General features: G+C 46.6%; 1 protein-coding gene across 1 annotated transcript in view; it reads left to right on the top strand.

Annotated features, from left to right (window-relative positions):
* Positions 1-27,252, top strand: part of ttn.1 (titin, tandem duplicate 1) — a gene marked incomplete at its 3' end in the record, with an annotated part of 159,120 nt that overhangs the window by 17,127 nt on the left and 114,741 nt on the right. The window contains 24 exon segments of the mRNA XM_061822179.1: positions 257-520; positions 1,177-1,437; positions 1,810-2,070; positions 2,303-2,566; positions 5,121-5,381; positions 7,202-7,462; positions 7,778-8,038; positions 8,155-8,296; positions 8,384-8,552; positions 9,188-9,419; positions 9,557-9,841; positions 13,339-13,452; positions 14,289-14,477; positions 15,399-15,854; positions 17,187-17,648; positions 17,894-17,944; positions 20,635-20,925; positions 21,148-21,343; positions 22,483-22,832; positions 23,753-24,040; positions 25,541-25,666; positions 26,068-26,344; positions 26,545-26,716; positions 27,056-27,136. Of these exon segments, the coding sequence (XP_061678163.1) occupies positions 257-520; positions 1,177-1,437; positions 1,810-2,070; positions 2,303-2,566; positions 5,121-5,381; positions 7,202-7,462; positions 7,778-8,038; positions 8,155-8,296; positions 8,384-8,552; positions 9,188-9,419; positions 9,557-9,841; positions 13,339-13,452; positions 14,289-14,477; positions 15,399-15,854; positions 17,187-17,648; positions 17,894-17,944; positions 20,635-20,925; positions 21,148-21,343; positions 22,483-22,832; positions 23,753-24,040; positions 25,541-25,666; positions 26,068-26,344; positions 26,545-26,716; positions 27,056-27,136 (5,714 nt within the window).

Below are 27,252 nucleotides of genomic sequence, written 5' to 3'. Positions count from 1 at the left end.
GCTGAAACGATTGTACACTGAATTTACTACTGCTCACAACCAATACACACACGTTATCATTTTAGATTTCCTTTGAGTTGTTATGAAAAAATAAGTCAACAGTTTTCAAGATATGACCCTCTTTCCAACCGTTTGTTGATGGTAAAAAGAGACGAAAGTGCGAAAAAATACACAGCTCAGAGATTTGGGGACATTGGATCATAAAAAAGCTCATCGTGCTTGATGAATAACACACCGGTGGTGTCGCGCAATGCAGCAATCAGCATCCTGAGCCCACTGAGGGACACGAGTGCAGTTGAAGGCACCAAAACTGTTCTGGAGGCCAAGATCTCTGCTCAGGACATCAGCTCAGTCAAGTGGTGCCACGACGACAAACCCTTGATGCCCAGTGACCGGGTCCAGATAGTGGCCAAGGGAGCCAAACAGCGGCTGGTGTTCAATCGAACCTTCGCCTCAGACGAAGGAAACTACAAGCTGGCGGTTGGTCGAGTTGACACCAGCTGCCGATTGTCTGTACAGAGTAAGTCGTTGTTTTGATGTTTGTCCTTTGTGAGGCGAGTCGACATTTCATTACGTTAACGCAGCCATTGTAGTACAGTACATGAGTCCGTGGTGTTAGAGAAAATTGAACCCTCATTTATTGGCGGGGATATGTTTCAGACGCAGCCGTGAAAGAAATCTACACGAGTGACCAAACAACTGAACTGTTTTACTCCTCCCACGCGTCTTAAGTACATTTAGACACTTTTGAAAGTACTATTTAGCCCCTGTTCTCACTCTTGCAGTCAACAAATTGGAAACAGTGCTCTATATGCGGGTTGTTACTCGATAGAGTGAACAGCATCACTGTCTGAACTTCCCGAGAACCAACACTGAGAAGGAAAGACAATGGTTGCTAAAGTCCAGAAATCAAATGATGGGGAAGTGGAGCAATTTTCTTTTTTGGTCATCAGTTCATTGAAGACTAAATTGTCCTTAGGTGTGAATGAGTGTGAACTGTGTTTGCCAATTTATGCCCTGCGACTGGCTAACGACCCGTCGAGGGTGAGCCCCACCTCTTGCCCAAAGCGAGCTGGGATAGCCTCCAGCCCACCTGTGGCCCTAATGTGGGTAAATGTGAAAGAAAATGCTAGATGCCTCGTGACGTCACAACTCTTTACCATTTGGTGTGTGCAGCCGTCCAAATCCTGGTCCCGATGAAGGACAGGAAATGCGCGGAGTCGGAGAATGTGACCTTTGAGGTGCAAGTGTCTCACCCTCGCATCGACGCCTTCTGGACTTTCAAGGGGCTGCCACTCAAAGCAGGGAGCAAATACAAGATGGAATCGAACAACACGTTGCTCACTCTGACGGTCCTAAATGCCATGAAGGACGAGGAGGGCGAGTACACCTTTGCTGCCGGAGAGAAGACATGTGCTGCATTGCTCACTGTGTCAGGTACGAGCATGTGGTTGGTTTTCTGGTGGTCACTTGGGACGGACGCGCCCAGCACCCTAGTGGCACGCGGGGGCAGTTTGGTAGCACTGGACGGGGGCAGGTGCTGTACTGTACTGTGCTTCGGCCCACTGGTGACCCAGTCTACAACACTGGTTGAACCCACAATTGGTGGTGAAAAAACATTCTACAGCTGCGCCACCATGCCATCGGCCAACTTTCCATTCTGTAAACGTCTTCTTTGTTTCCCTCTTCCCATAAATTCCTCCTGATTTTCATGAAAGTGTCCAACTTTGGAAAAATTCCAGAGATTTTGCAAACCATCATGCGACTGAAGATCATGTCGTAGAGCTAATGATCATCTCCTGTCACTAGGGGGTGCCATCAAGAAGCCTCTTCAGGACACTGTGGTGGCTGACTCACAGACAGCCAAGCTGGTGTGCGAAGTCGCAAACCCTTCAGTAGAAGGCAAGTGGATGAAAGATGGCCAGCCCATGGACTTCAACGAGAACATCCTGAGCCAGGTGAACGGCTCCGTCCGAAGCCTTGTCATCGTCATCACCAAAGCCAGCGACGTCGGAGAGTACACTTACCAGATTGCGAGCTCCAAGACCTCTGCCACTCTCAAGGTTGAAGGTAGGTCTGGGGAGATCAACAAAGGTCACTCCAGAATGGGCATCTTCTTGCAAGTTTGAAACAGACAATCCCAGAAACAGATCAGATACAGTACATGGATGGAGGGTGTCAGGCAGCAGGGTGGCATACAGAATTGTTCTTCGACCTGCAAGTAGAAGCTCTCAGACAAGTAAAAGAAAGGTCTCGTCCGGTCTGGTGCTGGGAATAAATTTGCACGTTTTTTTTTCAACAGCTGTAAAGGTGAAGAAGACGCTGAAGAACTTGAACGTGGTCCAGACACAAGACGCCATCTTCAGCTTGGAGCTAACCCACCAAGACGTGAGGGGAGCCCAGTGGATCAAGAACGGCATTGAGATCAAGCAAAGCGACAAATACGAGATCAGCGTTAGTGGCACCGTGCACACCTTGAAGATCAAGAACTGCACCACACAGGACGAGTCGGTGTATTCTTTCAAGTTGGGGAAACTGTCGGCCAATGCCAGGTTGAACGTTGAAAGTAAGCGCCCGTCATTTTGTCAACTTTTGTCAAGTAACACCACCGTGTATGGCAAGGCACCATGACGTGAGACGTTGGTCCGGCTGGAAAATGGTGAAGTGTTCACCAATAACACCACTCGTGAACCTCTCTCACATTCAAACTCTTAGTTTCAACTTAGGACTCTTGGAGTTTTTGGTGAAAAAAGAAGATGTTACTTGACAGCCTATCCCCGCTCCCTCTGGGCGAGAGTCGGGATATATCCTGAACTGGTCATCAGCCAATTGCAGGGCACATAGGAGCAAACAACCTTTCACATTCACACCTACGGTCAATTTAGACTCTAAATTCGAGTTTTGAATTAACCTACCAAACAAACAACCAACCAACCATCCGCCCTTACTCCTACTGGTACTTCAATGAATGAAAGTTTTCGGCATGTGGGAGGAAACAGGAGTGCCCGGAGGAAAAGCTACGCAGGCAAGGGGAGAACATCCACACAAACTCCAGACAAGCGGGGCCAGGATTTGAACTCTGGACCTCAGAACTGAGGAAGACGACATACCCAGTCGTGCACCATTCTACCGCAAGAGTAATTATAATCATCACTGTAATGATTACAAGTGGGAATCTCTGCTCTGTGATTGGCTGGCGACCAGTTTCGTGTTCACCCCGCCAATTGCCCAAAGTCAGCTAGGATTGGCTCGAGCGCGCGCGTGACGCCATGTGAGGATAAACTGTTGTCAAGGGGGTCCCCACCAGGACCTGACAATAGCTGTATCATGTTTTCTGGTCCAGACTCAATCACACAGTGCTGTAAAATGTTTTGTGATCTGGGCTAAGCGAGCCCTGATTCACGGTTCAGAGAATGGATGCATGGATAATAATTGAGGACATAGCAATAAAAGATGCCTTTAACTTGCCAATGGTAGCTGTACCCTAAAGCCTAGAATAGTACTACTATCTTTCTAAAAGCATTTGGCAAGTTGACTGATGATTTTTTTTCGCTATTATGCTAGCATGCTGAATTTTCCATGCAACTCGTAAGCTCTTTGCCATCACAAGTAAGATGATTGAGTGAACAACTAAGGCACCCCGGTAGAAGAATTACATTTTACTAGTGGGGGCAAACTGCTTGGTGCTTTCTGCAGGTACTCCAGGTCCTTGGTAATTGCGAGAAGCAGAAAAGTCATTGACAGATAACTTCTTTTGCACAAATACGAAGATTTATCCTGCGGGGTAGGAGGATGTCATAAATGGTTGTGGCCACTTCTAAAAGGGACTAATTGAGAAGCAAACGTCATCACGACAGTGAGTTTGGTTTTTCGGACAAGCTGAGTAGACTACAGCACGTTATCCATTTCAGCCTCAAGAGAGTAAGTCTGTGCCATTCATCAAAGCAACTAGAAAAGTCAGTTCTTTCCACTCAACAATCATGCTAACTATGTCGGAATTTCAATGACCTTTTTTTTTTTTTTTTTTTTTAAATCGGCTTATCTGCTAAAATGTACATTGCAGCAATTTAGCTCGCATGACTTCTTTTCTTGTGCATGAAGGAGAGGGGCGGCGGGGGAAGAGCCAAGCTCCAGGGAGAAGAGATAGCGAGGGTGGACGACTTCAAATACTTGGGGTCAACAATACAGAGCAATGGGGACAGCCAGAGTTGGATGCTTTGGAGACAAGGTTAGAGAGAGCAGACTTGGATGGTTTGGACATGTCCACAGGCGACACAGTGACTATATCGGTAGAAGGGTGCTGAGGATGGAGCTGCCAGGCCAAAAGAGCGACAGAGAGGGAGACCAAAGAAAAGGTTGATGGATGTTTCGAGAGAGGACATAAAGACTGCGGGTGGGTGTTAGAGAGGAAGATGCACGAGATGGGCTTAGATGGAAAAAGATGACACGCTGCGGTGACCTCAAATCAGGACAAGCCAAAAGGAAAAGAAGAAGAAGAAGAAGACATCTTTTCAGCTGACACTACGCATTCAAGCTGTGTTAGTCAAGAAGAAGGCCCAAAACATAATTCTGTCATGATCCTGCCGCTTCAGCATGAGCTGTGCAGGTGCCCGCGCGGCTGCGCCGATTGGGAGGCGCACACCTGCTCCTCACGCGGGCTGATCATCCCCCGTATATATAGGACCCGGTGACGACTGGTCCTCCGCCAGTTCGTTGAGCTTCATGTCCCGTTCCAGCACTCTCGTGCTCCTGACTGAACCTGTGTGTACCGACCTCCGTCCGTTCTCTGACCAACCTTGTAAGCCTGACTCCTTGACACTTCTGCCTGCATTGTTTCCCCGTGCACCGGACTGCCTGCTCGATCCCCGAACTCTGCATACAATAAACGTGTCTCTTCTTGAACTACCTCGCGTCTTCCGAGTCCCTGCGTTTGGGTCCTACCTCTCGTTCCGATGGGACGTGACAAATTCTATGTCCCACGTTTTTTGCTTTGGAGCCTTTGTGTAGTAGTGCTGCGCACTCACAGAGTTCACTTGGGCTTTGGCAAGCTGGAAAAATGTGTGACATGGTGTTGAAATGTCCTGTTAACGCCTCATGATAACATCCACTGTTCCTCACAGCCATCAAGTTCCTGAAGAAGCCAAAGGACGTAACATCGCTCGTAGGAGCTGCTGCCGTCTTCGACTTGGGCATCTCGGAGGACGATGTCCCCGTCAAGTGGCTGTTCAACAACACGGAGCTGAAGCCCGACGAGCACTACGTGATGTCCTCTGAGAAGAAGACACACAAACTAGTGGTCCAGGATGTGGACTGCAGCAAAGAGGGGGAGTACACGGCGGTGGTCGGTCATCTACGCTGCAGCGCTCGCCTCACTGTTGAGTGTAAGTGGCCATGCGGCCGATGCCAGATGTAAACGCTCAACCAACACATTCAACCGCTGATATGCGGCATCACTTGACGAATAAAATCGGAGACATTCATTTATTTGCTCCAGATCCTTCAGTGTGATTGTTTGTCTTAACTTTGAATGAAGCGACAGCTCTCTCAACCAGCTGAATGACTCCATCCAGATGAAGCTCCTGAATACCTACGCTTTGCTCCTTCTGCAATTGTCAGCAAGACAGAATCTCTTATCCGCTTTGACAATTGAATACGAGAACTGTGATTTCGCTTTATTATCCGCGCGGCCTCTCCTATCGAACCCAAAGTTGTCAGTTGTTTACACGTTGTTTCAATTCACAATTTTAGCAGAAAAGTCCATGATCCCCCCCCCCCTCTCCTCTCTCTCTCTCTCTCTCTCTCTCATCAGTTCTTTTCACAGTTTCTTGCAACTGGCAGATTAAACTGCTCCAAACAAATGCGGCATCATTCTCTAGACTTCAAACTCTTTGCTTATGTCGCCTTCAAGAAAGTCAGTTTTCACCTACTGGAACATAGCCCGTTAGTTCTGGACTGAGCCTGTCCACTTGTCGAAGTGCAATTGGGGAAGACACTGAAGCCCAATTTATTTCTAGTGGGTCGCAGCTGCCCTTTGATGTATGAATGGGTGAATGGTTGTATGAATGGTTTTCTAAAAGGGCTTTGGGTACTGCGATCGTTCAGATAAAGCTCTATATAAGTGCAGCCCACTTATTATTTATCATCAACATTGCAGTAGTTATATGGTGGTGGAGCTGGAAAACGTTGGCCTCACAGTTCTGAGGTCCAGGGTTCAAGCCCGGCCCCGCCTGTCTTGAGTTTGCATGCACAGTATATTCTCCGTAGCCACTGCAAAGCTATTTGCCAGAGCTGTTCAAGGGCAACTGAAAGGAAGTATCCTCAGTGTGGCGGTGGATTCCACACTTTCCATAAACCAGATTCTCTCCTCGAGACGTCTCTTTGTCCTCCTTGTATTTGCGATTGCACTGATTAGTCAGCATGAGTCCCAGGTCATGCGGCAAAATTGGCTTCACCATAACAGAAGGAAGGATCATCGTACCAGTGCAACCGCTTCCATTGAAAAGCAACATTGATGAGGCAGCGCGACAATGTTGTCGCTCCGCAGCTGCTGACCACTTCCCAGGGTTTCAAAATCTTTTGCGCTTTAGTTACCATCAATGAGTCAACATTGGCCTTTGTGCCTTTTTATCTATCGATCGACCGACCGACCGACCGACCGACCGACCGACCGACCCTGTTCTTTTAGCTGGGATCTGTGAGACGTTCTTACCAGACTTCAGCCGTGCTACCATATGTCCGTCCAATCACATTTACTTTCATGCACTTGACCTGGGTAAGAATCCTGGCGAGAATACGGGGATTCTTTCAGGCCCCCGTATGGACGTGTTTGTAGAATTCATAGCTGAACTCTTGACTCCTTTTGTTGGAACCGTTTTTTGTTTCAACTCAACATTAGTCTCTCTAAAACGAAACGCTCTTGGACGGTATTCATGAAAAAACTGCCTAAATCCAACTTTTAATACAATCCCTGCATATGTCCAGTGGAGAAGCGTCTCAAACAGATTCTTTCCTCCTTTGTGAAAAGCTGCTACAGCGCTTGAATTGATCAAATTTGGCACGGCATCACGGTGGTTGCGATATAACGTCGGTGTGAACAAAGGAGCAGCATATAACGGTTAACCACTATTTTCCATTTTGATAGAATACAAACAACATGGTGAAGTGATAGACTCCGTTCCAAACTCCGCCTTTCCTTTCACAGCTCTTCACGTGACTCGCCCATTGAAGAGCGTGTCGGTGGCCGAGACCCAGACAGCCACCTTTGAATGCGAAGTGTCTCACTTTAAGGTGCCACCCACCTGGCTGAAAAACGGCGTCGAGATTGAGATGAGCGAAAAGTTCCGCATGGCGGTACAGGGCAAAGTCCACCAGCTGAAGATCTCAAACAGCGCCAGGGATGACTCAGCCGAGTACACCTTCGTGTGCAGGAATGACCGCGTCTCTGCCACACTCACTGTCAATCGTAAGTTGAGACATTTTTGTTGTTGTTTTTTTTTTTTCCTTTGCCCTTGATTTATAGTCCTGAATCTGTCTGCGTTGAGTCAATGGAAAAAAAATTTAGAAAACAATGTCACAAAATGAGGGTTCGGGAGGCATTCAAGTGAACTCGAGCATATTCTCACAGCACGCCTAATGAATGATACCTCACAGCCGGTACCGTGGTTCACAATCAGTGGCCGAGAAGGCAAAGGATGAAAGCTACTGGTGAACTACACCAATTTCCCGTTTCGGGATCATAAAGAGATTTTGATTCTGATGTCTTTTTTGCCTTTTTCAGCCATCATCATCACGGTCACGCTTCAAGATGTGAAGGCTCGGGAGAAAGACACGATAACATTTGAGGTGAATGTCAACTATGAGGGAATCTCCTCCAAATGGCTGAAGAACGGCATGGAGATCCGCTCTACCGACAGATGCCAGGCTCGTTGCAAACAGCAAGCGCACACGCTGAACATCCGGAACGTTCACTTTGGTGACAGCGGAGAATACAGCTTCATGGCAGGACAATCTAGCACCACTGCGAAGCTCTTTGTAGAGGGTAAGTGTGGAGAGACTCAGTATTTTCAAAGAGAAAACTTGGACGAATGCTTAGACCGACAGACAGCCAAATTTGGATTTGTCCAACTCAAAGTCCGCTTTGTTTTTGGGTGGTAGCTCGTGTTGTTGAATTCACCAAACACTTGAAAGACCTGAAGATCACAGAGAAGAAGAGAGCAACTTTTGAATGTGAAGTTTCCGAAGCAAGCGTCCAGGTGATGTGGATGAAGGACGGGCAGGAACTGGAGATGTCTGACAGGTAGCTCAGCTTTTCCTCACCAAGCATACTTCACAGAACAAATGGAAGCAAACTCAACTGAAAGGTTCCCAATGAATTTTCTCAAAGATACAAGATGTCCTCAGAGGGGTTTGTGCACCGCTTAGTTTTGCCATCCACCCGTCTGTCTGACACTGGAGAGTACACCGCCGTGGCTGGGTCCAGCATGTCGAAGGGGAACCTCACAGTTGAGGGGCGTGACATCAAGATCTCCGAGCCCAGCGATAAAAACACAACTGTGAGTCCTTCAGCGTCCGTGTCGTCAAAAGTGAACGGGGGCATGTCTTTGGCCAAAATCCACCATATCGAGAGACATGGTAGAAAAACAATAAATATTGTTTTAGCAACCCCAAACATTCTTTGAACCCATTTGCATTTAATGAAACTTAAACTTTGGTTAAAAAAAAACAAAACACCTGAAAATATTCATTAGCGCCTCTTCTCGTGCTCACTATTCAGAAGGGTTAAGAAGAGTAACTCTCACAGTTTGCCAGAAAAGGGTCAAGCATGCCACTCCCTTTTGAGGTTTACTCTAAAAACGATGCAGTAAACATTGTCATTTGTACGCAATTAAATCTTCAACCAAACCAAAATGCAGGTACAACTGTTACTATAAAGCACACGGAGCGGCAGTTAAACCAATGTTCAGAACAACAAATAAGACCGCACAATCAGTTCCAGCTCAGCGGTGCCTAACGTGTTCTGGCACAACACGGTACTACAGCCAAGCCACACAACTCGAAATTAGGACTTCACTGTATACTGTCAAAAATAAAAGGTTGTTGGAAAATGTGCCAAAGATGATATAGCTTACGTTGTCTCCATTTTTCCAGAAAGCTCGTCATTTTTTGTTGACTTTTTTTTTTTTTTTAGGTTGTTGAGAGACAAAAAGCGACTTTTGAGTTCGAAGTGAGCGAGGATGATGTCGAAGGTCGCTGGCTGAGGAATGGAACAGAGATCCAGTTCTCAGTAGATGAGCGCTTCAGTTACGTCACCATCAGGAAGCTCCACCGTCTCACGATAGCTGAAACCTACAGGAGCGACACCGGGGAGTACACCTTCATCGCCGGAAAAAATAAAACCACCGTCAACCTTCATGTGCGACGTAAGTAAGGGTGTTGAAATGAATCCGAGAATTAATTCTTCAGCATGTGGTCGGTGGTGATTGGGACGTGAAGCAGTCCAGGGAGCAAAACAAGGCTTTTGGACCTAAACACTCCTCCTCCCGTTGTCTGCGCCCAGTCCCCGAACTGCCACAGGTGGTCCGGCCCTTGCTGGCCCAGACGGTGACATCGGGCAAAGCAGTTCGCTTCTCGGTGCGGGTGAGCGGTCTCCCGCAACCTCAGGTGACCTGGTACCGAGGCTCTCAGGCTCTGTCCACCAGCTCCATCTGCAAGTTCCTGCACGACGAAGATGAGCACACGCTGCTGCTCCTTGAAGTCTTCCCCGGGGATGCGGGGATCTACAGCTGTGAGGTCAAAAATGACTTTGGAGAGGCGACAAGCTCCGCGTCGCTCAATGTGGAAGGTTCGTGACTCCTAACATCAGCTTAGGTTGGTTTTTTTGTGACATTCTGTTTCATCCATCCATCGATTTTCAACTACTTATCCGACCGAGGTCAGGTCACGGGGGCAGTAGGTTTGGCAGGGATGCCCCGACTTTTCTTTCCCCAGCCACTTCATCCAGCTTTTTTTGGGAAAATTCCAGGGTCTCTCCAGCCTGTCTTAGGACATCCCCGAAGTATCCTGACGAAGGGATGTGCTCGGAACATCTCGCCTGAGGGAGACATCTGAAACGGATGCTCCAGCCACTTCATCTGTCTCCTCTCATTACAGCGGCTATACAGGGAGATCCTCCCGGATGAGTGCTTCTCACCCTATTTCTAAGGGAGAACCCGGACACCCTGTTAAGGAAACTCATTTTGGCCGCTTGTATCCAGGATCTTGTTCTTTTGGTCATGACCCGCAGCTTGTGACCATAGGTGAATAGGACGTAGATTGACCGGTAAATTGAGAGTTTTGCTTTGCATCTTAACTACTTCGTCACCATTATGGACTTGTCCAAAAACCTCATCACTGCAAATCCTGCACGGATTCTTCCATCACTTGTGAACAAGACCCCAAAATACTGTAGCTCCTCTACTTGGGGCAGGATCTCATCTCCGACCAAGACAGGGCATGCCACCCTTTCGCGACTGAGAAATTTGGAGTTGCTGATTCTCATCCCAGCTGCTTCACACTCAGCCACGAATCACTCCAGTTAGAGTTGGAGATCGCATCTTGATGAAGCCGTCAGATTCACATCAACTACAAAAAGCAGCGATGCTATACTCAGGCCACCAAAACGGACCCCTCTACACCTCGGCTGTGCCGAGAAATTCTGTCCATGAAACATGTGAACAGAATTGGTGAAAAAAGGGCAGCCTTGGCGTAAGGAGACGGTCAAATGACTTCTCCAAGTCCACAAAACACATGACACACGTGTCACAGAAAAACCCCGAGGACCCTGCCGAGAGTGAAGAGCTGGTTCATTGTTCCCCAGCCAGGACAAAAACCACACTGCTTCTCCTGAATCTGAGACTCCACTTCATAATGGATCCTCCTCTCCAGATCCCCTGAATAGACCTTATCAGGGAGGCTCAGGAGTGCGATCCCCCTGTATTTGGAACCCCTTTCTTAAAAAGAGACCACCAGCGCATGTGGCCGCAGGTCCGATGAGACGACTACAAGGTCAATCATCAAAGGGCGACCCAAGGTGTCTTGGTGCCAAGTGCACATGTGGTTAACCTCATGCTTGAACATGGTGTTCCTCCTAATCACACCCTTCCAGGTTTCACTGTCATTTCCCACGTAAGCACTGAAATCCGAAGCAGGAGTCCCAAGCAGCACCCCCTCTAAGAATTCCAAAAAGGATGGGTACTCTGAACTGCTGAACTGTTTGAGGCATAGACACAAACAACCGTCAGGACCCGTGCCCCCAACCAAAGCCGAGGGAGGCTACCTTCTCGTCCTAGCAAGCTGGCTTACTACTTAGGGTCTCCCCAGCAGTGGCGGTGACGCAACCCTTATTGGAGCGTGTGAGTTGAAGAACATTATGCATTGCTTTATTAAAGCAAAAGCAAAGCAAATGTATTTGCATAGTGCACTTCATCCACGAGGTAACTTAATGTGCTTTGCATGATTAAAAGCATTTGAAAACAGAGATAAAACATTTTCAATGGGATAAAAACAACAAAAATATACATACTTTTTAAAAAAAAGTACAATTAAAACCATATACAGTTCAAGAAATATGATTAAAAAGTGGAAATACTCTACAAAGCATGAGAGAGGAAAAAAAAAAAAGTTGTCAAGCTGGATTTCCAAACATTGCCAATTGGGCCCGAGCTCACCTTTGTGACCTGGTCACCGTCTTCCATTTGTGTGCAGCATAATAGCTAAAGGCTGCTTCAGCACGTTCTCTTCGGACTCTGCGCTCCACTATTTGATCTGAGTCAGTCCATCTCAGAGCTCTCCTGGGTTTGTATTCCATAATGTGTTCAGGACCAAAATCATTTAGAGATTTATAGCCCAGTAGCAGAATTTTAAAATCGATTCTAAAGCTGAGTGGAAGCCAGTGGAAGGACTTTTGCTTAGTCTTCTGACTGGATTCTCAAAAAATGGGAAGTATTAAACATCTGCAGCTCATTCAGAATGCTGCAGCTCGCATTCTGACCAGAACAAAGCGGTCAGAGCATAGAACTCCAATCCTAGTCAGAAGACTATTACGTAGTCTAGTCAAGGTGAGATAAAAGCATGGACGAGCTTTTTCCGGTCTGCTTGACACATACAAGCCTTCCCTTTAGATACACATCAGATGGTAAAAGGCAGTTTTTCTGATTGATTTGATACGGCTGTTGAAAGTCAGGTCAGAATCAATAAGAACACCGAGGTTTGGATTTTTTGGGGGCTTTTGGAGCGCCTCTCTCGTATAAAATACTTCGACGAGGTCGCCACCCGAGTTCTTTCCTTACTCCAAAGTGTGAAACTAGTAAGTTAACTCAATGGTAATTACTCTAAATGTCTATTACAACTTTACTCTTTACTTGTGCATTGAATTCTCTTTCAAAAAGTCTCGGAAATATTTCCCCTTATGAGTTAATATTATCCAAATTTAAATAATCAAGCTACCAAATAAACTCACCACTATTTTAACTGTCTTGCAGATAGTCCAATAATACACCTGGTTATGTAACAAAAAGTGTGTACATTTAATCACAAAATACAGGTTAGAAAATCAAACACGCATACACAACAGTCAAAAAACAAAGTCAATATGACAAGTACACAATGCACGCATGCTAAGCTAAAAAGGCCCAAACAAATATGAATATAGCCGGCAAGCAAACGAAATTCAAACCCCAATGTCACTGCAGTGCTTCTCAAGGCAGGAATGAAGAAAGGTGAAGGGGGTTTTCCTCTGTCCGGCGTCCTCCCGGTCGTCGTCCTTTCTTCCTTCCTTGAAGTCCAAACATAGGCCTCGCTAGACGCGTTAGCTCGACGCTAGCACCCTTTTCCTCTCCCTCGCGGTCCAACACACAGGCCTTGCTAGCTAGTGTTAACTGGTTGCTAGCGCCCAAGGCCAAGTCCCATGCATGCAGCTAGCTCGTTGTCCTCCAACCACCACTCGTACCTTGCACTCCGTCCCTCTCCGGCGTCTCCTCAACACGTCACTTCCTGTCCTTCTTAAACAATGGTTACAACAATAAAATGACAAACAAAAGTATCTCCCCCCCCCACCCCCCACAAATGAATCAAAACCTATAAACTAATTGCTACTCTATTATGCTGAAATTTTACCTGTACCAACTTTTAACCCGGTTACACCTTGTTACCATCTTGTTGGTCATTTTGATGTTGTTTATGTGGCAGCCAATGGAAAAGGGAGAACACTGTAAAGTTTTCATTTTACATTTCCTGTTAAAATAATTTTTCTTTAATTTCACTGATTTTTGTTGTTGTTTTTTCATTGTTCTTGCCTTGTAGCTCCTGAAGAAAGTGTGTTGCGGGTCTCTGCTCCTGTTCTGGTTTCTCCCATGAGAGACATCTTAGTGACATCGGGAAATTCTGCCCAGTTGGAGTGTACAGTCTCTGGGGAAGGTAAAATGTTCCCTACATACGCTTCCTCCCGAAGCAAGAATTGAAGCACACCCGAAAACGTCTCAAAACAAAAGCATGACGTAAGCAGCCACAGAGAGGCAACCGGCGAAAACACGAAAAAAATTCGCAGGGCAGTGACTCGATGGATAAATGGACTGTGGCTGTCTCCCATCTGAATGAGCGAGCAGGCTTTTCACAGTTTTGAGAGGACAGCTTTTGCTTCAATGAAAAGTCCTCTGTTGATTCTGTTCAGAAAATGTTAAGACGTGCTTGTTAATAACACAAAGACTCAATCATTTAGCCTACGAGAAACTCAACCACTTTTGGCCCTCAGGTGCCTCCACAAACAGCTGAATGGAATATTAATGAGCCTCTGAATGACGGGCAAAGGGAGGGCTCCCTTGGGTCTATCTTAACAACTGTATTTTTTTTTCTTTCTTTTTTAATAACAAAAGAGCAAAATGATTTGTAGTTGGGTTGAGGCAAGCCTCTAAATTTAGGGAAGAATACCTGACTTTCAACACCAATATTCAAGCTCGAGTTGTCTGTTCTAGCCCCTGTTCAAGTACCGAACATAACATCTTCAAAGACATTCAGAATCCATTCCGATCCACTTCATGTCCTGGGAATAAAATGACCTTGATGAATGACAATACCCACAGGCACAACCAAAATACGGACAGAACAAACACATGCATACCTGCATGGAAAAAAACAAAACAAAACTACAGACCATTTCAACATGTTGGACATTCTCAAGTATACTACAAACAATGCAGTTGTGTACTTTACTGTACTAAAGCATCTTGATGTTTTCCCCACCCCTCCCGTTACAGATCTGCAGATCTGTTGGTTCTGGAATGATAGAGAGATCCGACAATCAGATGTCTTTCAGATATCTCGATTTGGGGATATCTGCCAGTTGAACATTTCCAGAGTGGAGTTCAAGCATGAAGGAGAGTACTCGTGTGTTGCCAGAAACTCTGCCGGAATGGTGACCTGTGGGGCCAGTTTGAATATTGATGGTGAGTTCTCTGCATCAAGACCAGTCAGTGACACAAAGACCAATCTTTGTTACTTTTCAACCTGAGTTTGAATTTTTCATTTAACCCCCTACGGATCCGGGAAAACCTCGTTGAGATTAAAAATCTTTTCTACTTGCGCGCACCCTGATCAAGACAGACAATAAGCACAGAAAATGGGTTTGACAATACAACCTAAAATATTTGGAGATTTAGAATCAGCAGTTTTTCCGAGCAAAATCCCAACTCTTTAAAACCATAGCACTTATGGCAAGCGATTTGAGAATTGAGTCCATATCTTTCATTTTCATCTTAAGATCCATGTGAACTCGTAGACCCTTTGTTCTCACCAGTAGCACAACTTATTACACTAATGAAATGCTCAATTTGCCTCACTGGTCCTATGATGTCATACGATGTCCCATGAAGATATGATTTCTTTGATGTCATGGGTCGTTTCGTCATGCAGGTTTTAATCCGTTTGATCTTAAGGGTACTTAAGGTGTAGCCTGCATAGACAATCAAGCATGCAACCCCAAAGTGCGGCTTCCGTGAGTCCACTTCACTGAAGAATGTTGGTGCTCACATTCGTGGCGGCTTGTCCAGACCGCTGCTCACTCTACTAGACTAGCGACGAACCATTACGTGGATTTTGCGTGCTTGCATTCGTGTGGTTTGCTTCAAGCACACCATCTTCACCAGACAAATTTGACCTTATAATTTCAGATGATTTAAGCATAGTTGAAACAAATCTTACATAGTCTGGTCTGTTGCCTGATCTCTAGTCAAGCGTCCATGACTGACAGTCCAACAGAAAGCCTTGTCTTGTTCTTCTTTGCTCACTGATCCAGACGCATCCACTCCACTCAAGAAGTCTCCAGAATCATGTTAACCTAACCTTTGTACTCTTTTCCTAATGCCCAGATGAACAAACCTTAGCTAGCATGGCAAGCACCATGGCTGAGGCTACGCTGAGTCAGAAGCTTGAGGTTGAAACCCTCACGGAGTTTACTCAGTCCTACTCTGAGAGATCCTCCATATCTTGGAGAACCATGGAGGTTGAAATGGAGAGCTCAGAACACAGCGTTCAAATCCAAGTGCTCCAGGAGCCCAAAGTGCTGAGAGAGCTGCAAGATATCTGGGTAAAAAGTGGTGAGATGGCCGCGTTCAGCTGCTCGTTTGATGGGCAGCCCTTCATCAAGGTGGTTTGGGATCATAACGGCCAGAAGCTACTCAGAGACAAGGCGAGAAGCTTTCAGAGTGGCGGACAATTGTCCCTGGTCATCCAGGGTGTGAGTCTGGCCGACCAGGGCATGTACCGCTGCACTGCCACCAACCGACATGGCCACAGCAGCTCCTCTGCCCGCCTCACGGTGGAAGGTGCTTTTTCTTCCTTGTTTTCTCACTATGCCTGGTCCATCTCAGTCCTCCCCATGCTTCCTCACTGCGTTCTTGAGTCTTGAGCTTTGAGTTTTAGTCTCCTAAATACTATCGGGCATCGCTAACCTCATCTACCCAGCCTACTGACCCTTTTCGACCTTAAGACCAGAAGACCTGAAAATGCTAGAGCTTGGTCACGCCTGCTATCGACGTTTGGAACTGAATATTACCCCTGTTTGTCCCTATTGGACAACAGCTGGTGTGAAGGTGTCACTCACACACTGATCTGTCAACAACGGTGTGATTGTGTCACTGAGAAGTTTATGTGTGTCCACAGCAAGTGTGAGAGTCTTTATGTGTGCATAACAAATGTGAACGTGTCATTGACAGATCTGTTCAGAATCTTTTTAAGCAATCGTCGGGGGGTTGCTTCTGGGTGGCAGAATGCGAGTGAGCACTGCTGGCTTGAAGAGACCAGCTATCGACTGTAGAGGGGTGGCACCCCAAGATGTAGACTCATATAATTCAAGTAACAGAACAAACAGTGCTGGTCTAGGCACAAATCATGCCAGCATGCTGCATCTACCGTGACCAAGGTTAAGGAATTGTATTCATTGCCATCATTTGAATTGATTAGCCAGGCCCTTAGTGACCATGTTAACCATATGTGAGTTGAATTCCCTTTTTTGAAGGCCGAGTCCAAGTGATAAATGTTGCCTATTGGACTTGCATTGGAACCTGGTCATCCTGGAACGGAAATTCTGCCAACTATTCTGCTGCGTCCCTGGTCCCTTCTAGTTTTTCTTCTTTTTTTCCTTGCCCAATTGGGGTGGGGGTGGAGGGTGGGGATAAGGGAATGCCGCCAATCAATGCGATCTGTGGGCCTGAGAAGCTATTTGTGACCATTTTGGGCCTACTTTGAATGCAGCCACCATTAATCTGCCTTCCAACCTTCTTCTTGTTTCCCCGCTAACACTTCACCCATTCAAAGTACTACAAACTCGAGAGGGAGAAAGCTAAGTTGAACATTCTAGCCCACAGCCCATTTTCTCAATGGCTCTCCGTTGTTCAAGTGACACCGCGTGCTTTGTCATCGGAGAGCGCTTCGCCTCTTGCCACCCAGACTCTTATGTGACGTCATAGTGAATTGTCGTGTATGCGTTGGTAAGTGTGAGAGCATCGTTGACGGGTGCATACGTCCTTTTAACAGGCGTGACTGACTGTATCACAGGTCTATGCGTTATGTTATGTGTGAGTTTGTCAATGACAGGTCTCAAGTGTTATAACAAGTGTGACCCCTAATGACTCTCCTTAACTATGATTCTTACCCAGCGAAAGAGGCAAATGTCAAAGGCCAAAGTGCCATTGCAACAGATTCCGTGCACGCGGCCTCGCTGGCAAACAGGGAGAACACAAAAGATTCTGCAGAGATCCCAGACAAGGAATTGATGGTGGACAACCCAGGATCCTTGCCTCCGTATTCACAGCTGTACTTCCTGGACAGCTTTCCCGACACCCGTTTGTGCAGCCGCCCCGACTTCCTGATCCAGATCCCCCGAGAGCTGCTTACGCAGAACCGCAGCCCTTCACTGGGTTGCGTTATGAAGGGGCTCCCCACTCCTTTTGCCATTTGGCTTTACAGCCGCTTGAAAGTTGTGGACACCATGTCGTACTCTCGCAAACGTGACGGCCCCCTGTGCTGTATGACTGTTAAGAATGTGGGACCCAGAGAAGGGGGCTTTGTGTCTTGCAAATCCTCAGCCGAGGATGCTGAGTGCGGCCTGATGACCAAAGGTTGGAATTTGCATGCTTTTGTTGGCACTCTTCCACACTTTTTTTTTTTTTTTTTTACACCTACACTGCCAGCACTTCTTCCTCAATGTTTAGAAGAGCACCAATATTTGGTGACACTCACATCATTGGTCACTTGTCAGTCAGAGAATCCACAACTGCTATGAATGCACGACTTTTCACTCGGAGTCTTGTACCACAGGAGAGCGCTGAAGTGATTTGAATTTGTTGTGTTTGTGCCATTACAGTCACAGTGGAGGAGACGGCACCTGTGATCCACGTCCAGGAGGAAGCCTCAGGTAAAAACGCTTTTGTCATATGTACAATCAGGTGGACCAGCGGACGGCCAATGTCATTTTGTGCCAACTTTATATCATGGATATTCTATTGTTTGCTTACTCTACTCAAGTTTCAACAGTTCCTCTCTGTATCACGTACAAATAGTTGAAAAAGACACCTCCAGCGAGGCTTGCATTGTTTTAGTTCTATGTTCCCTTGAGCGACTTCTGTGTTGTCTATGAGATGCTTGTTGTCGACGCTTTGATTGTCATTATTCCACCCAGCCTTCACTAGCGCAACCATCACAGTGGAAGAGGAAACCCATCAACACTACTATTCTGATGTTAAGCTTCCAAACAAAAAAACCAACACATGAACTCCAGCCAGAGTCCAGGTTCTCCTCTAGCACTTTGGACATGATGAAACAAGAGCCAGTTTTCCTCAGCAAACTTTCTCTTCTGACTGTTGGAGGGGAAAGGCTTTCTTTCGTTGCCATAGTGTCAAAGTGTTTACCTGAACCCAATGTTCGGTGGTCCCACAATGGGCAAACGATCTGCGTGTCCTGTGTTCGTAAGCGAAATGAATGCATCCTGATAATTAACAGTTGAAGTGGAGTTAGAAGGAGCACCATCAGCGAGTGCTTTGGACAGCAAACATGATGTTTCGGTTAGGATTCAGATGGAAGAACTACACAAGGCAGAGAGCCTTGAGACAGAACTCGCGACAGCCCTCACGTGTCTCTGTTCAGCTGCGCAAGGGAGATCACGCGTGTTTTACGTACATTGTGAGTGGGGATCCGCGCCAGAGGTGCGTTGGCTCAAAGCCAACCTTCACATTCAACCTAGCAACTTGTCCATCATCAAGTACAGCCCAAATGGATAAGGTTTCCTCATCATTCAGAATGTTAAGCAGGAGGATGCAGCTGCCCATACCCGTTTGGTGAAACCACTTATAGTGCTCAGCTATCACTGTTTGGCGAAAAAGTTAAAGATGATTTGATAAGTACAATAAAACCCTCGACAGTCCCCATGACTGCAGAAACTACACAATCCAGATTATTCCAGAAGAGTAGTGAGTCTGATCAGATCATTTACACCATAGGTACTGAGAACCAACAAGTTATTCCCAGAGAGGAGGTTGGAACCTTTGGAGAGACAGATATCTAGGTAGCCATCCCACGTTGCGAGCAGGTCACCCACCAAGCAGCCCTACTACAGTCCCACAAGTTCCATGAGCATGTTTGTATGGCTCCCAGCTATCCGCTCTGTGCCTCTGTAATTCCTGGGAAAACGCTCCATGCAGCAGTTTTCTTATTGACAGTCCAAGAAAGTCACAAGATTATTGAACAACTTTCTGACTGTGTTCCCAGCCCTGAAGTTATCAGGCTCGACTTTGTCAAAGAGCACCGTTCAAAGCTCCAGTTAGCCACAACTGACAATGGCTGAGAACGTTCCACAATATGTTGACAACGTGACTGAGCCCAGGCAGCTTGTTAGTGGCCAATCTGTCAAAACGCCTCTTCCTGTCCTCGACGGAACTTTGTCCATTTGTTATGGACCAGAGCAAAAGAGTCATTGAGTCAAGGTCATTGAGGGGCTTAATATTCTGTACTCGGCTCAGTCAATGGGGTTACAAACATCCAAGCTCTGGAGGAGTCTCATGCCGCTTGTCGTAAGAAGCCAGATGCAACTGAGAGTTGGATTGTCTTAAAAGCTACCAAGAAGGTCTTTGCAATGCCTATCCGGGAAGGCCAATCAGCGCGACACTCTGTGTCCTGTCCCAGCGAGCGGGTATCATTCATATCAATATGCCTCTGAAGGTGCTGATGTGCTCAAAATGCACCCCAGCGTGCTTCTCATCACTGGTGGACATGGTGATGATGCAAGAGAGGGCTGCTGTGGTTCCTGAAACTGTTTCTCAGTCTGCTGCCATTGAGATGGAAACTGTCTTTCAGAAAGCAAAAGTCCAGGGCCAACGAGAAGTTCATGAGTCAAAACATGAGACTCAATCTGGCTCAGGGCCAGCCAGCCAGACTCCTCACTTCAAACATGTAGACTTGTTTGCTCATATGGAGGCCAAGAAAGAATTACTTTCAGAAGCCATTCTAATCAGCAAGCCCTCAAATGGTGTGGCAGGTTTTTTGACACTTATCATAGCTTCTTTGGATGAGGTTGTTGTTGAGGAAAATGATGAGGTGGTCTAGTGGCGTTCACTACCAAGCACGCTACGACTGTTAATTGTTTATCAACGGGCACTTGGTCAAATCTGGCACTGAGTTCCTGTGTTTGAGAGATCAGGACACATACACGCTGACTATCAAGAGACTTGTGAAGGAGAAGCATCAAGGCTTGTATGCCTGTGAGGTGATGAATGAAGCTGGGAAGACCACAACACATACAAGACTCAAAGTTGCCCCAAGAGGTCTGATAATGGCCACTTCTTTGAAATCACCAACTAACCTCAAACCTATTGCGGCACGTAAAGCTCAACGTTTGAGGTTACTCCCGTTCTTGTAATCGATTTACCTTTCCTTTGACCAAGTCGCACTTCACCTCTCATTTCACGTCAATTCTCCCTCTGAGTCAATTGATCTAATGTCATTTTCCTCCTCAGAGTCACAATGTGTCCCTTTCCAGCTCAGGTTCACCCGCAATCCTTTTGTCTCAAGTAATATGAGCAACTTTGAATCGACTGTTTTCTTTCGTTCCAGCTCTCGAAACAGCCATGCCCGTGTTCAAGCACTCCATGGTCTCTGTGGAGGTCAATGCTGGCAACACTGCCAGGTTCGAGTGTGAAACGGGGGATGCCAGCGAAGTCACATTCAGGTGGTTCAAAGACGGTGGCCCCATCAAAGAGGGAGAGCGCTTCAGGATTATCAGCCGCATCACTACTTCCTATCTCGAGCTCTTGAGTGCCACCAAGGATGACGCTGGGGAGTACAGCTGCAAGGCGTCCAATAGATACGGCAATGATGAATGCTCCGCTGCACTCAGCGTCACAGGTATGAACCCAGCAGCTGAACAATCTGTTCTTTTGTGAGCCGCTCTGAGTTACAACAGTAGTGCCGCTAATAGATTTCTCTTCTTCTCAATTCTCATAGACAAACAGTTCCCGCCCACCTTTGTAACTAAACCACACCCTCAGAGTGTTTGTGTCGGAAAGAGTGTGATATTTGAGTGTATAGTGTCAGGCTCTGCCCCTCTGAATGTTGTGTGGTTCAAAGACCAGCTGGCCCTACCCATCATGCCTGCGCACTACAAAAGCTTCCATGACAGCAGTAAGATCAGTCTTGACATCTCTGCAGTTACACAAGCTGATCAGGGGCTTTACCTGTGCCAGGTGTCCAATAAGGTCGGCACGGCCGAGTGCAGCCTAGAGCTGCAGGTAATTGAGAAGCCCAAGTTTGTGACGCTACTGAGGCAAGTGTCGGTCGTGGTTGGTGCCCCTCTGCACCTAGAGTGTCAGTTGGATAAAGACACAGGAGTAAGTGTGAGCTGGACCAGAGATGGTAGAAGGGTCCGCCTGTCTCCTGATTGCAAGCTGTCCTTTGAAGATCGGACAGTTTCTCTTGACATCTTAAAGACCACACTGAAAGATTGTGGCTCTTATGCATGCAAGGTGGGAAATGAAGCTGGTAGTGCGACTTGCACCACCGTTGTCAAGGTTCAGGGTAAGGATTTCCTCCCCGCGGTTGACTGAAAATTCATCGTTTGACTTCTCACAATGCCAAATTCCTTCTCTTACGTCTTCTGGGCTCGTCTTCAGAGCCGCCAGTCTTTGTAAAGAGGCTGGAAGCAGCCACACTTTGGAGAAAAGGTGTGACGGCACACCTGCAGTGCATCGTAAAAGGATCCAGTGAGCTTCACACCACGTGGTTCTTTAACAACAGTCAGCTACTTGGAAGCAGCAGACACAAGATGAGTCTGAAGGATAACGTGGCTACTCTCGAGATTGTTAATGTCACATTATGTGACAGTGGAAACTACACCTGTGAGCTTCTCAATGAGTGTGGCTGTGAAAGCTGCAGCTCTAATATCACAGTCAAAGGTTTGTGCACTTGCTTAGTTTCCCATCAAAATGGCATTGACATCTCATCTAACCAAACACTTTCCATCAACTATAGAGCTACCGTCTTTCAGAAGGGCGTTGACGTCCGTACAGGTAGTAAGAGGGACCAATGCCGTACTGGACTGTGACCTTGACGGTTCCACGCCATTTGTGGTGTCTTGGAAAAAGAATGAGAAACACTTGAGCACAAATAAGAAATACAGAATCATGTCAGAGGGCTCCTCGAGCTCTCTGGAGATCATCTCGTTTGAGAGGGCTGATGCCGGAGAATATGAATGTGTTGTGTCCAACGAGGTTGGCTCTGTAACGTCAAAGGCCGTAGCCTCATTAAAAGGTCAGTGCTCTACCAGTAGGGATCGCTGAAATCAGGGTTCCAGACAAACTGTGTCGTGGCCATCTAAATATTTGAATCCAGGCACTCTTGTTTCCCCTCCACATTTAAGAAACCCACGTGTTAGGCTCATTCAAGACTTTAAGTTTTGGAAGACAGGATGATGATGTTGGATCACATTATGACCTGTCTCTCTTCACTATCTTCCTTTATGACAGAGCGTGCGCTTCCTCCGGGCTTCATCAAGCGGCCACCGGAGTCTATGATGGATTCAGTGGGCAAGACAGTCACCATGGAGACTCGGCTTTCGGGGTCCCAGCCTCTGAAAGTCGTCTGGCACAAGGACAACAAAGAAATTTGCCCTTCGGACAAATACAACATCACCTTTGAGAACAACATGGCTGTTCTGTTTGTCCGAGACTCGGTTATGTCCGACTGTGGCGTGTACACTTGTGAGGCCTCCAACGAGGCAGGAAAAGCTTCCTGTGACGTTTCTCTCACCATTTCAGGTATGGGTTTCTATTCATTGGATTTCCATGTTATGATTATCTCTCATGTTTTTGGCTTAAATTCAGAAGATTTTGAGTCAGGCTACAATTTAAACAACGTTGGCAGTCGAGCACGACAACCTCATTTGCGGCCACCTTGGACAAAACAGACTGATTGTGAGACAACACTGGTGGACGGTATCGGAAAACATGATAGGCCATGATTGTCAAATTATAATTTGAAGAAAGCCACGGCAGAATTTGAGGTATTCCATCAGAATTTGGCGGTCGGGATGAAACGTTGTCAGGGCGCAGGTGGAGTCACATTTCAGTAAAGGAATGTGGAATGTAGGGTGAAATCCCAAGGACTGGAAGTTTATATTGGAGAGAAATGAAAAGGATCATTTTTGTAATCGTTTTGTAAGGACCAATGAAGCATTGAGTGAGCTTATGTGACTGATTTGATTTATTAACGGGAGATCGTGGAAAGAGGGTGGCCAGACAGGGTGACCGACCCATGTTGTATTCGGCCGTTGGGTTGTGATGATGTTCCGCCAGGTGCGCGTTACGTGCCGCGGACTGGGTCAATGCTGCCCAAACATCCTTCCTTGTGGATGTGATCCTTTATGGTGGGAACAGGCACCGCTTGCTCCTCTAGCAAAGCACGAACAGGAACATACTGGTAGCAGAGCTGGTGAGAGAGTTGTGAGCGCATTTGAACAACGAGAGGAGTGAAATCCATGAAGAGGGCTTGCATGGAAAATTGTTTCTTTCATTCAACAATACCAGGAAATCTGAACAACAGAAGATCAAAGCGAGCTAGCGAATACAAAACATCTTGTGCGCATATACTGTACCTGGAGGCTGTCTAAAACAAGTGTGCATTCTTTTTGTTCACTTGTGTGTACGTGTGTGCTATTGTTGTCCCACTGATCTTTCAGAAAGTGTCAAGCCTCCTAGATTTGACGTCCCACTGCAGCCAGTAACACTGAGTGAGGGTGACAATCTGATCCTCAAATGTCATGTCTGTGGTACTCCTCCGCTCACCATCAACTGGATGAAGGACAGGAGGGAGCTCAGATCCAGCACAAGCACAAAGATCACTTTTGTGAAGAGTACACCCAGTCTGGAAATCAACCAGGTGACCAAGACCGCAGCAGGAGATTATCTGTGCAAGGCCAGCAATGCCACCGGGACAGACTTCTGCAAGGCAAAGGTCACAATCAAAGGTACATTGAGATGGATGGATGGATGGATGGATGGATGGATGGATCCACATGTAGTGCCAACCACATTGTGACTGAATGAATGAATGAATGAATGAATGAATGAATGCCATTTATTGTCCAAACGGAGCTATACAATGAATTTGGAGAGCCGCTGATGCGCCAGTGCAAACATAAAAGCAAAATAAATGAGTAAAAACAAATGTAAATAAAAATACATATGTAAAGTGGAATGTATAAAACGTCTTGCTCAAGACATTCAAATGAGCATGTCTTTGCATTCATAGCTTGGGTCAAAGGCCAAACTATAATCCTAATGGAGCTCTGTGGTTGTTCCAGGCGTTTTTTTCTTCTTTTCTTTGTTTTGGGGTGGGGGGAATGATTGTCGTAGATTTTAAACAAGTGGGGATGACTGCTTGGGCCAATGAGAGGTTGAAGATTTTGCAGAACATGCTGGATAGCTCTGAGCACCTTGGGAAGTACTCCGTCCAGGCCAGTAGCCTTCCTGGGTTTTACTGCCAGGTGCACCTCCCACCGTGCTCCTGTGTAGTAAGTGGAGAGTTACTGGAGTCTGGTGCGGTTGGGGAAAGCACTGGAGCAGATTTATGTTGGTTAGATGATTGCTGTTGAGCTCCTCTGCCAATGACTCGCTTGTGTCTCCTGGCGTTGCATCACAGCCTCTGACATTTGTGAGGCTCTGTAGACCCTGCCACACCTCCTGAGGTCTGAAGCTGGCAAAATGGGACTCTAACCTTTGTAGTCCTTTTTGGCATTTTTGATACCGTTATTCAATTCATCTTGAGCTGTGCTTTAAAGAGCTCTATCACCTGACCTGAAGGCAGTGTCATGGGTGCTGAGGAGTGAATGAAACTGGCTGGTCATCAAGGGTTTCCGGTTTGAAAAAAAAAAAAAAAAAACCCCGATATTTTTCTTCACACAGACAGTTCCCCTACAAAACTTGATATAGTCCAGTACATGGTGTGTCCAGCTAGCTGCACATTAGCGACGGGAATGTTCGGGGGTAGTGGGGTCTGTGTTATAATTTTTAGCAGCAATATCAAACGCAGTGATTATCTGTAAATTGTAATTCCACCTCATTCATATTGTTGGTGATGGATCTGGGGTTGGTGAGGTACAGGATTGTAAAAGGAGGGCTGGGCTGTGTGGGTTATTCTTTAGCCTGAGCAGGCTTCCTCTCCCTCCTCTGCCTGTGGTGCTTCACTGGCCCGAAAGCAATCCATGGTGAGCTGGTGGTCTGGCTAGCTTGTCTGAAAAGTCACTTGAAAGTGTTATTTTGTGTCAGAATCTGATGTCCAAAGTTTCCTGGCGGGTGTAGCAGTGTAGTGGCGAGGCATATGTGAGTAAAGTGCCCCCCCTCCAAAAAAAACACTGATAGGTAGAGCCATAAGCCACTGGGTCCGTGCATCCTGTCAAATAATACTGTGTTCATATCATGATGAAAATACTTTCTATTTTGGCACTCACTTGAGTTGCATTCTCTAGATAAAGAAGTCAAGGCCGCTCCAGCCATCTCTGCTATCGTCCCCCCCATCGCTGCCCCCGAACCTGTGAAACGTCTGGACAACCTTTTCTTCATCGAGGAACCAACGAGTGTTTCCGTCACAGAGAGTAAGTTGATCTAAACATTCGCCATCCTATTTGGAGGTTCTCATTACCTGCTCCTCCTTCTTAGTAGACATTGTACTCTGACTAATGAGCTGGAATTGAGCATGTCAAATATTTACAGGAGTAAAATCTCCACTCGTACAGTAATTCACACCATTCGAATGGATACAACCGTGTTGTTCAAGGTTCACTATTTATCCAAAAGGCTTCTTTGTTGTTCTGTTTTAGTTGTGGCATCTCTCTATCTATGTCACGCGAGGGTGGTTACTTTTGCCAGCTGCGCCTGCTGAATTTAGAACTGAAGAAGTCTTGTGGATTGTCATGACCTGCATGACCCCGAGTCGACGCAAACACAATTCCAATCGTACGCAACAAATACAACGTAACGTGTTGTTTTGCCTCAGAGGGTTTGGCCACCTTCATCGCCAAGATCGCAGGCGAGCCCATCCCGAGCGTGAAGTGGATGAAGGGCAAGTGGAGGCAGCTCACGCCCGGCGGTCGCATCTCCATGGAGCATAAAGGCCAGGACGCCAAACTAGAGATCAGGGAGGTGACCAAGTCGGATTCGGGCCAATACCGCTGTGTGGCCTCCAACAAGCATGGTGAAATCGAGTGCAGTGCTGAGATGACAGTGACCAAAAAAGAGGAATTGGCCGAGGACATCAGGATCCAGCTGAAGAGGTTCGATATTGTTCACCTCTGTTGTTTGTTGTGTATGTGTTTGTAATTGAATGCCTTCAAAGAATCCATTTGATGTTTCTACGATGACAACTGTCATTTCTACCGCGTACTTGGATTTTTTTTTTTTTTTTTCTGTAAATACTGTACATATCATCTGCATTGTGGGATGTCATGTTCGTGTTTCCTCTTGTGTGTGATAGGACCCCCTCGAAGCAGAAGAGTCCCAAAAAAGAAGAAGCGATTAATTTAGTTGAGTTGCTCAGAGGTCAAGAGCCCAAAGACTATGAAAAGATTCTAAGGGATCATCAAATTTACGACTACCGAGCCATCCTCCAGGCGCTGGAGCTGCTGAAGCGGGAGAAGGAAATGGAGGTTAAAAAAGTGGTGAGAAACCTCTTGTCGGGTCCTATGAGTGTTGCTGTGACGACACGTTGCACTTACAGTATAGACGATACACTCGGTGGAGGCAAACTAAAGGTCAGGTGCTCCATTGAAGCCAGTCCAACTCAGTGCCTGTCCCGAACCTTTGCTCAATAGGGAGAAAAAACTGGCAACCCCGAATAGGGGAAAAGTTGAGAAGAATAATCCACGACTTACACTTCCTCATTGTGACCTCTCCACGAATACTCACTTCACCGTATAGATGCTCTTCTATGTCTTTTCCAAGGAATTCATGTGTTGATTTGATGCCATTGTTGTATTCTCTTGCAGGAAGCACAACACGGCAGCCTGGTTGAAGAAGAAGATATGGCCCACCTCATTCGGCAGCTGGAGGGACGCATGGACACGGAGGTAAGGTCCAATAGATCTTTTAAAGCAATGATGGTTGTGTTCAAGAGAGAACAAAAACCCTCCAGGTGGACACATTTGTCCAACAGTATCTTCCCATTCCTTGCTAGCTGTCTTGT

Source organism: Syngnathoides biaculeatus, chromosome 6 (assembly GCF_019802595.1).
Source record: "Syngnathoides biaculeatus isolate LvHL_M chromosome 6, ASM1980259v1, whole genome shotgun sequence".
Classification (NCBI taxonomy): Eukaryota; Metazoa; Chordata; class Actinopteri; order Syngnathiformes; family Syngnathidae; genus Syngnathoides; species Syngnathoides biaculeatus.
The sequence above is the reverse complement of the archived record's forward strand: the minus strand, read 5'-3'. Positions and strand labels throughout refer to the sequence as shown.